Raw genomic sequence first — 11,263 nt, 5'->3', positions numbered from 1 at the left:
CAGGTGAGAACGCCGTGACTTGTATTCAGTTCAGTAAAACCAACTTGTCTTTATGGCAGTGAGGAATTACGCAGAATGCAAATACTAGTAATGTTGTAAAATTACTAAAAAAGATAATTACTATTTAAAATGTTGTTAGATTTTAATGGGTGTAAATATTGCTTTTAAAAGTGAAGATGTACGTTCTACAACCGGAGATGTGTTTTTTTTCTATTTTGAGCAAGGGCAAAAATTACACTGCAACATAACATTATTTAAATTTGCATTTCAAAGTATTTCTTATTTAAAACAGAAGGATACTAGTGTATTCACAATAATTAATTTAAAATGTTAAAGCACAGCTTATTATGAAAATCTCTGGGAAACTGACAATATACATTCAAAACAAATGAAAATGATATAATTTACGACAAGAAATGGACTTATACAATTAAAAACGGTGACACATTGAAAACAATGCGAACGCTATCAACAAATTAAATGGTATAAATGAGAGAACTACTTGACCACAGTAACATGTAACATTATTCACAAACCAAGGATCTACGGTCTTACGGTCTACCAATTGAAAAGGATCATTGCTAGAAGCGGCAGCCCACCCAATTGTATTTTTACTAGTGACAAAAAAGGTGATGAAGTCAATTATACTCTGAATTGCATAAAACATAAAATAAAGAATTGTAACTTGAAGAAGATATTTTTAATATCCAAAAATTGTCAAATTAAATAATCAATATAAGTTTATTTATTTATTTACTCAAGTTCCTAATGGTGTTGAATAAATATCACTGTAATAAGTCCAATAACATGCGCGGTTTAAATGATTCAATTATGCTGTGGGAAAATTAAAGATGGTGGTTGTCTTTGTGAACTGCCGCGTGCACGGCGTATCACCACACGGGAAAGTATTAGAGCGCCCTCATCGACAATTGAGGAACTATGCATGTCTTGACCTCATATGTACATTGTCGCTTTCAAGCTTATTTTAACATGCATGGCGTGTGATAAATGTGCTCCGCGACTGTTTACGACTTGTTTCACAGCTACATCATAAAAGTGCCAATATCCAGGGATTGTCCCTTTGGCACGATCGTTTCATATCCGTAAGCAAACTATTTTCAATATTGACGGACTGTTTTTCCCGTTAGTTAAAAACCATGTGTTCGTCGCCAATTTTGTTGCAATTGTTTGGGATGTTTTGTGTAATCATGGCAGAATCTCCAGCACACTTAACGATTGATTTGGGCGAAGAAAGTGGACCGTTCGAGGTTCAGTGCGACTCTTTTAAGTATTTTACAGTTGAAGTGACGGAGCCCTGTATGGATCTCAGAGTTCAGGTAAACGAGCATATTTTGCCAATGAATTTCAATGTGCTACTAAATAGCTATAGTTTCAGTTATGTGGGTGTTGATTTTGGGCATGACGAGCGAGGTAACGAACCACATCAAGGTCACGACTCGGTTAGCCTTGCTCAACTGGTTCGTTACCAGTCTTGTGATTGGTTGTTGACAAATGCTGAACAGGCCACGCCTCCAACGGTGTCGTGCGTTCAGACAAACTGTTAGGAATTCCTAAATGGAGTCAATTTGTGTAGTTTTCTTGATTTATTCTGCAGATATCGGTAAAATGTAGGTAAGGCTTTGGCTAAATTCGAAGGAGCAACTAATATTCTTCAACCTGGTATTTTTTTTAGATTTTATTTTTTATTTTTTTCGTCTGTTTTTTCGAGTTTAAAAAATGTGAGCTGGCTGGAGCCTTCACCCCTGTGGTCTTAGCAACGTGGAATGTCTTGTGACCTATACTAGTACTGTAGAATACTTTATTTTCGCTTGGAATTTATTTTCACTATTTTCGCTGAAAGGATGATTCCGTAAAAATAAAATCCAGCGAATATACTTTTTTCCCTATATTTCACATTCAACTCGTCAAAAATCAGTGTAAAGAAATACCACACAAAACACCAAAAATGCCTTTTCAGCGAAAATAAAGTATTTCACAGTATATTATAATCATTCAAATTAATTCAGGATACTAAAACAGATCTGTGTTATTTATTGTTACAAGTGGTAAAACTCAAGTGATATCTCATGTGTGGTTAGTGCCTCTATTACCTGTCACATGTTGTCTTGGGGTCTGTAAACACAAATTGAGCCATAAATCGTGTTCTGAGGTACTTTTCAATTAAATTCAGGTACGGCCTGTGAGGGCACTGCACCGCAGCAATAGGGACAGGCAGTTTGGGAGGTCAAAGAGAATAACACACACATACACATAGATGTCTCAGGGGTTGAAGAATACGGTGGTCCGAGGTCCGGGACTCATAAATTACTTTGACGGACCTCCGGATTAAAAGCACTAATAGTCCGTCGGACCATTGATTTTATAGATAACAAATAATAAAGGTGTCTGCATATAACAATTTAATCTAAAACAGTCCTGATATTCGTAGTCTCAAACCTACGTTTATTACGTGGAACGTAGTGACGTCCTCCGTTTTCTTACGCTGACTGTAATTGGTCAATAATATAGCACGCGGAAACATCAATGATGTCAGCCTACTTTGTGTGTGAATCCTGCACCCGCAAACATTATTTGTGTACAACAGCCATGAGTTTGTTTGATTTTGGGTTTAGTCAAATTAAAAAATCTAAAGGGGGTGATGACGATGAGACAGAAGAACTTCCGTCTAAAAAACAGAAGTACAATGTGACATCAAGTCATAGTGAACAAGAGAAACTCGCAAACTTGACGAAAGACAAGAAATATGATCGTGAGAAACGTGTTCGGTCTTTCAAGTCACATTGGACAACTGAATTTCCTTGGGTACGCCACGATGAAGTTACGAATACTATGTTTTGTGAATATTGCCGAAACTATCCGCTGTCATCTGATAAGTCAAGCGCCTTAGTGAAATGAACGACTAATTTGAAACTCGATCCGCTACGATCTCACGATGTTACCAACGAACACTTATCCTGTAGCCGACAGTTCTTGAGAGATAAAGATGGCCGAGCAGCAACGCAAGTGTCACAGGAAAATGTATTTGAAACTCGTATTGTCAAATCCTTCATGGGAATGGGTAAAGAAAACCAAGACCGAATGAGATATTTATTCAACACCGCATATGCGGTCGCCAAAGCAGGAAAGCCTTTTTCTGACTTCAAATTTATTTGTGGTATTCAAAAGAAAAATGGATTAAAGCTCGGAGAAAATTATGTTAATAGTCATGGCTGTACGGAATTTATGGAACACATTGCTTCAATATTAAGAAAGGACATTTCCAAAGAAATCAAGACAGTGAATTTTATCAGTGTTCTTGGCGACGGTAGTACCGACAAATCAATTATTGAACAGGAAATTACTTATGTATGCTATGTTGGGCCACGTACCAAGGTACCTGTCACCCGTGAGGTTGCGATTACATCAGTAGAAAATGTCACATCACAGGGGGTTATTGATGCCTTGACGAAGGGATTATCAAGTGTTGATTTAAATTTGGACGATCTCAACCCTGATAGGGAGAAAAAACCATCTCTTATATCATCAAACTTTGATGGTACCTCCGTGAATATGGGAAAGAAGACGGGTGTCGTCACGAAAATAAAAGACGTTGTCCCGTCATCTATTGGTATTCATTGTGTGGCGCACAAGTTGGAATTGGCGATTTTGGATGCTTGTAAAACTGTGAAACAAATATCAGACTTCGAGGCTACGTTAAAGGGGATATTTCATTTTTATCGCGATTTTCCGAAACGTCGACGTGAACTTAAGGAGATTGCAAATATATTTGAGACGGACTTAGCACATTTCTCGTCAGTCAAACAGGTTCGCTGGTTGGCAAGCAAAAAACGGGCAATGAAGTCATTAGCGTTAAATATTGTAACAGTTGTAAAACACTTAGAACACAATTATACTGCTGGTAATCGAGCCGATGATGCAAACCGCGCAATGGGTTATTTAAAGGCGATTAGATCGTCATCTTTCCTGAAGATGCTCTATTTTTTGTTAGATTTTCTTCCAATTATTGCAATTTTGTCAAGGGTATTTCAGCAAGACACGTTGTTGGTTATTGACTGCTATGAACCAGAAACTCGTAAATTTGGAGATATTGAAATTAAAGGTATTTTATTACCAGCTGAATATAATACACCAGTTTTTGAAAAACTGATTGACAATACCACTAAATATATAAACAACAGATTTATTGAACTTAATGAACCATCATTTAAACAGTTGTTGTGTCTGAACTTTCATCAGTGGCCTATGGATAAACAAGAATTGGCTACATATGGCAATGAAGATATTAATGAACTCATGAACAATACAGTATAGTCAAGTCATATTTCAGTGAATCAGAAAGAGAGACAATAAATAATGCTTGGTTAAACTTGAAGTTTTATTGCAAAACACACAGGTCACAGTTACATTTTTAGATGTATACTCAATAATTCTACAGAGTACAAATGATGTTATTAGTGCACCAGTTAAGAAATTATTGGAATACATGTTAACAGTATCACCTAGTAGTAGTGCTTGTGAGAGAGGTTTTTCTAAAGTGAATGTTATAAAAACTGAACTCAGAACTAGACTAAATCATAACAATTTTCAGAATCAATTATTTGTTATGTCTGAAGGACCAGATTTAGCTGATTATAATCCTGACCCAGCAATTATATGCCTTGAAGTTGATGAAGATAAGTTACCTCAACCTAAAACTGATGAACATGCTCCATTACCTGAGATTGTATCAGAAAAGTAACTTACTCATGTACATGTATATGTATTAAAAATGAAATATGCTGTTAGAAAATGAAAAATAATGTTAAAACATCATTTTAGGACCAGTGAAATTATTACACGGACTAGTGACAATTTTCTTATCACTAGTCCTGGACCAGTGGAAAAATTCCATATTCTTCAACCCCTGTGTCTTGGATCCATATAGGGGGTAGTTTATTACTAATTTATATATATATAAAAGCACTATGAACTAAGAAACCAGTGTTTTTACAAAGAGTATGCAAATTTATGCAAATGCTATGTAAATGTGAACATGCTGACTTTGAAAACACTTGTAACGTACATATCTAAAAACTACAGACTAAACTAAAGGACTAAAGTCCCCCTTGGAGTTTAAAAGAGACACACTAATCAACCTGTGTTGATTATTAATAATAATGCTAAAAGACATCAATCAACCTGTGTTGATTATTGGTAAATTTTAAAAAGAAAACATTGCTCAACCTGTGTTGGTTCTTAATAAAGCTAATACAACAATCAACCTATGTTGATCATTGGTAAAGTAAGAAAAACCAATCAACTTGCCTTGACATTGCAAGAATTAGAAATAAAAGGAATAGCACACCCATGGTAAATATCATGACCTACACCCATGGTAAATATCATGACCTACCCATGTGAAAGAAGGTGGGGTGGGTGGGAGTTGAGAAAAACACGACGTCTGTGTCTGGCTTGGCAATGCGAACTGAGTACTAAATTAAAAATTGTCGGCAAACGGATAGTTTATTTATTTATGCTAATAGGGCAGCACAATTGAAATATGCAGATTTGACCTTTAAATCACTGACCTCCCAAAAGGCCCACTAGCTTCCCTGTATTTAAAACTCGTTAACATATTAACTTTGCCTTAAATCCAGGTACGGCCTGTGAGGGCACTGCACCGCAGCAACAGGGACAGGCAGTTTGGGAGGTCAAAGAGAATAAGATACACATAGATGTCTTGGATCCATATAGGGGGTAGTTTATTACTAAAGCACTATGAACTAAGAAACCAGTGTTTTCACAAGGAATATGCAAATTTCTGCAAATGCTATGTAAATGTGAACATGCTGATTTTGAAAACACTTGTAACTTACATATCTAAAAACTACAGATTAAACTAATGGACTAAAGTTACTTTACCAATGATCAACATAGGTTGATTGCTGTATTAGCTTTATTAAGAACCAACATAGGTCAGATTAGTGTCAGTTTTCACATAAAACTGGTAGTTGTCATGGCATTATTGTTAATTTACATATAATAACAACACATTAGCATAGGAATGAACTTCTTTTGTTGTTCTTCAAAATTCATGCATGTATTTGTCTCAATCAGATCAATTCAAAATAACCGATGGTTGGTCGGTTTGTTTCAACGAATGCTGTTCTTCAGCCATTTTTCTGACAACATGTACCATTTTCAGTGACTTGTCCCTTTTCACTTTCTCTATCAGGTTATCAGAAGCCAGGGTGAACCAGATCTCTATGTATCCAGATTTCCTGTACTATATCCCACAGAAAAAAGTCTAGCATGGTCATCGTACGACTGGGGCCATGAGAATCTTACCATATCGAGTTGGGATCCCGAGTTTGAAATTGGTACCTTCTACATTGGTGTGCATGCGTTTTGTAGTGATCAAGTACACAGTGGAGATGAGAGTGAGTATATAATATGCACATATTCCAGCCATTTATTTTCTGAATAGTGTGTAAAGTATTATAGGAGTGATATTATGTGATATGATGTGATGACTTTCCAGATTGCGTAAAAACAGATAGTTTGGAGATTTTGACACTGAAAATGCCTGGGCAAAATCATTTGCACTGAGGACGGCTGCTCAGGTATTTGCACTCTAACTTGCAGCACATGATCCTAAAAACATTACGTAAACAAACAAAAAATGATGTTGTACTAAAGTACATATAATACGTTCAAGGTTTTCATGTTTTCATAGCATAAAAACTGTTTTCTCCCTTGCTTATTGTGACACCCTCAAAAGCGAGTACCGGTAATTCCCATTCCCCTCAACGGAGAACAATGGTTTAGTCCCCTATTTTACGCTATGACTTGAAACAGTTTTTTATGCTTCACATGTTTATTTGCCTTCAATTACCTTTTGTTGGCTGTCACTGTCACTGTCGTCCCCAAAATCTTTCTCAAAAAATCTTTTATTTTATTGTCAACTAAAATGCCAGAAATTTGACATGTGATATTTCCAAGATGGCGCTGATCAATCAATTATGTGATACTCATCAATATTTTTTTAATATTAACCAAGAAACTTTCTATAATTTTCATCGCACAATTCAGTTCTGGGCTTCACACATAAAAGATATATGAAATCAAGATATCACAATGGTACCCTGAATTATGCATACAGACAGTATTGATCAAATCAAACCTGATTTGCTTCAGTTGCTACAAGTTTGAGTCAAGATTGCAATAAATATGTTTTTATTTGTTTATTTTTAGATTCTATATTCATATTATTGGTGGAGAGCATACCATCAACTCACCCAGAGACCCCAGACATGATGGGAATGACAATACAAGGTACATTGACACCCCAAGAATACAGCTATTACAGATTTTGCATTCCTCGTGACTGTGTTACCGTCGATGTACATCTCGAAAACTGTCTGAATCCAGAAGAGTGCCCGACCGGATATTCCTGGCCGGAACTAATCGTTTCTCGTTCAATTCAAAGACCGACTATATATGATCATTCATGGAAACTCGCTCAGATCTATCATCGTACCATTACCATAGCCCCGCCTGATTCAAATTTCAGGGTTGGGCATTATTACGTTGCTGTGTATGGCTGGTGTACACCAGATGAGCATTGCCCTGATATGTCAACATGTGGACCGTGTCACTATACTAGAAATGCAAGCTTTTCACTGAGTGTTACAATGAATGAGTTGTCGAGCTCTGATCAGTGCCCCTCAGCCAAGATTACATGCGAAATTACATTTTCTGTTGCGAGCAACGCTGTCATTAATATATCATTATTGGCAGTCTCTTGGTTTGTAATAACCTACAAATTAATGTTTGGCTGTTGAATCACTTTATCTCTTAGTGTGATTATTTGGTCATACCATCTTCTCTAATCTTTTTATTAGTTAGATCACCTGATTTTTGTATAAAAAGTTTTTTCCTCAAGAAAATCCAACCCCCTGGCAAGAAATGGCATAACCCTGCTTAGTGGTGAGAAATATAACTAGTTACATTATATAATGTTTCTGTTTGAAATTTCCGTAGTCAACAACTGTAATTCTTTAATGATGTTACCACTGATGATGCATCAAGCCTTGTAGTGTGTTCACACATGTAGCAAATTATGGCATTTGACTCAGAGTTTGCTTTAACCCACTGTTGGAAAACATGTGATTCGAGTAACCCAGTGTAGTTTAGTTTGGAGGCAGAGGGCTGGTCTTGAACCTGAGATGAGACGCATGTTAACAAAGTCTCTAATGGCCATGAGCAACCTATGAACAGAATGTAGGTTTAGTAGGGATGTTTTTTTTCCTAATTTCATATAATTTAATTTGAATATACTTCCATAATTTACAGTAGTTTCTGTTAAATACTGTCATAGATTTTATTGTTACACAGAGTATTAAATATCTTATTAACTTTTTAATAAATCATATTTAGCAAAACAAGTGTTGTAAAAATCATAAATTACTGAATCAATGCATAAATTTGTAATAATTATCATAATATGCAAATTGTGTGAATATCAAGTGTGTGTTGATATTTTATTTTTTGTTGTAGAATTATTTTTTTATGACTTTTTGTGATTCATTAGTATTTTTATAAATTTACCTCAGATTGACTTGATCTCCATTTTTATGGTTTACTCAGTTGCACTCAGTTTGTGTTATGCTGCCCTCAGTGGTTAGACTGGCTGGCGCAGTGGGGGCGATTAATTTGTTTTTGTAGTTTATATAAAATAAAAAAATTCGCGAAATGGAGGTGTTAGCGCAAAATTCCCTGTAACTGCGAAATCACCCCGACTGGTTTATTCTGCATGGCCCTCTATCGACACTGCAGGAACCCGTCGATTTTTCAACAGGTAATTATGTTAATGAGTGTTCTAATTGACAATCATCTAAGCCAATCACAACGTCTCTTCAACTGACCTCTGACCGAGAAGACGTCTGCTGATTGTAGCAGTCGTTTTTTTTTAATTCTACGACTAGTACGAGTTACTTTTTAAGTCTATTTACGACGACTACGACAAACTCAAATTTCAACGTGCCGCCATGTTGGGTCTGCAATGTGACCTTTACCATGTTGACCTCATTATGCATGTATTTTCGCGCCCACCTCATTATAATATGTGCATCATGAATATTTAATAGCAATGAATTTCCTGCAGAATAAACCAGTCGGGGTGATTTCGCGCTAACACGAATTTTTTTATTTTATTTAAACTAAAAAAAAAAAAAACTAATCATCCCGACTCCGCCAGTCTACTCAGTGGTATGTATTCTTCATTCCCATTATATTTCTAGTTCACACTCTGTCGTAAATTGAGACACTGGTTAACAATGATGTTATTTTATGTATAGGGAGGTGAGAGATTTACTTTCAAATGATATTTTATTTAAGGTTGACGTTACCAGACGCATTAGTGATTGACGCTTACAATTTGTATCAATCCAAGTTAACCGATTTCAACTGATTTTTTTGGAGGTACTGAATAATTGTGTGAACCAATGAAACCCTTGTAAAATTATTTACCAATATAAATCTGTCTCTATTCTAATTTTCCATTTGAGCCAAATTTAGCACTACTGAGCTTGTTACTGGTACTACACATATATGCAATGCATTGTGGGAAATATTCTCCTATTGTAAATGGAAAACTAATATCAGCTTAGAAACTCACTAAAAATTATATGTCAATTTATTGAAATGTTTTCACAATATTGGGATTCATATCAATAATACAAAAATTTACATCCCATATCACCAAGCAAAATATTGAGATATGAATAAATAATCTCACTATAGAAACCAGTGGAAAAATGACAATTTTCTATGATACTTTTGTATCTCAAAAATCAATCGGTAAACCTATATTTTTTTTTTTCAGTATTCTGAAGGTATGAACTCGTATAAAGTATGTCATAAAATCATTGTGTCTGAACCTCCTTAATTTTCATTTGTCAAATCTCATGTATAATTCATTAAATTACATAATCTCATGAATAATTCATTAAATTTAAATAATCTCATGAATAATTCATTAAATTACATAATCTCATGAATAATTCATTAAATTATGCTGATATGATTAGTAAAGAACAATTGTAATAGTATAGATAGTAGATTAAGTTTTAAACTGAATTGACAAGTGACTTGGTTTGTACAACATTGAATTTTGCTGTATAATATTTATGTATGAACTATGAATGTACATACTCGTAAATAAAAAAGTTGACTTGTGTATATGGATTTATGTTTTTATCACATACACATAATTGGGTTATTGACGCGAAACCAATCGTTTGCAAGAAAATTCATTTCTACAAAAAGTTTATCAAATTTAGATGTTGGTGATTTATAACAATAATAATACACTCCACAGAGTATTGGATTTAAAGATAGGTCTAGACACTTGTTTGGGGTCACCTCACACATTTTCTTGCCATAAACCCTTCTCCTAAGTACGGCACTGTAAGTGACTCATAATTCAAGGAATGAAACGTAGCCAAGTCCATTATTTAAGTGAACATCCTCGTCTGAACCCTGTTATTGCACAGTAATGGACATTGCAGTCTTTTATTTTAATTATATGTTGCAAAATTGAAAATGTGTGCAGTGGTTTGCTAGAAAGGAAAGAACTGGACAGCATGTGGTATCAATTGACCAATGAGAATGCAATGTTGTAGTGAACAGTATTTTAGTTTGTTATACATGTACATCAGTAGTTTGTTTGTATGCTGCCCTCTATGTACGGTCGGTGTTCATGCTGTGCACTTGATTTTGTCTGTGATGCCTATGTTTTATAGGAAATACGTGGATGTAGTCCCCAAATTAAGTCCGGCTATTCAAATAGTTTCTCCTCTAAGTGTATCAGAGGGCATTGGTTTGCTGTATAATGGCTGGATATAATGCAAGGGTTGACTGCATTGCAATATCAAGAATGGTTGCTTTTATTATTGTTTACTTTATCATGGGTGGCTTGATACATTTTGGCAGAGGAAGCGTTTAATCAAAACATTGCAGCCACCTCTACATAAACCATATCGCAATTCCAATTTTTTGTACTCGTGATATGGTCTATGGCCAATAATGTTACCTGTGTTTTCACCTTGGAGAGCTACCTTCAATACACATTATTTATTATACATGCATGCTAGTACATTTTAAGGTGGACGTACAGTTCTCCAGACAGTTCTATGTCAAGTCATCTGGTCAGTGTGAATATGAAGACATTGACCCATGTGTGATATGTACCAGCATAACA

At 35.3% G+C, this 11,263-nt stretch overlaps 1 protein-coding gene across 1 annotated transcript; it reads left to right on the top strand.

The window, feature by feature from the left end:
• Window positions 1–980: 980 nt before the first annotated feature.
• Window positions 981–10,240, top strand: LOC100372233 (uncharacterized). Its single transcript, XM_002738325.4, has 3 exons — window positions 981–1,337; window positions 6,236–6,440; window positions 7,255–10,240. Exons 1-3 carry the CDS (start codon window positions 1,158–1,160, stop codon window positions 7,842–7,844), a joined length of 975 nt encoding a protein of 324 aa, XP_002738371.1. The 5' UTR covers window positions 981–1,157; the 3' UTR covers window positions 7,845–10,240.
• Window positions 10,241–11,263: the final 1,023 nt, after the last annotated feature.

This window comes from Saccoglossus kowalevskii, chromosome 3 (genome assembly GCF_978046115.1).
Source record: "Saccoglossus kowalevskii chromosome 3, keSacKowa6.1, whole genome shotgun sequence".
NCBI lineage: Eukaryota > Metazoa > Hemichordata > Enteropneusta > Harrimaniidae > Saccoglossus > Saccoglossus kowalevskii.
This window is presented reverse-complemented; position numbering and strand designations above follow the sequence as displayed.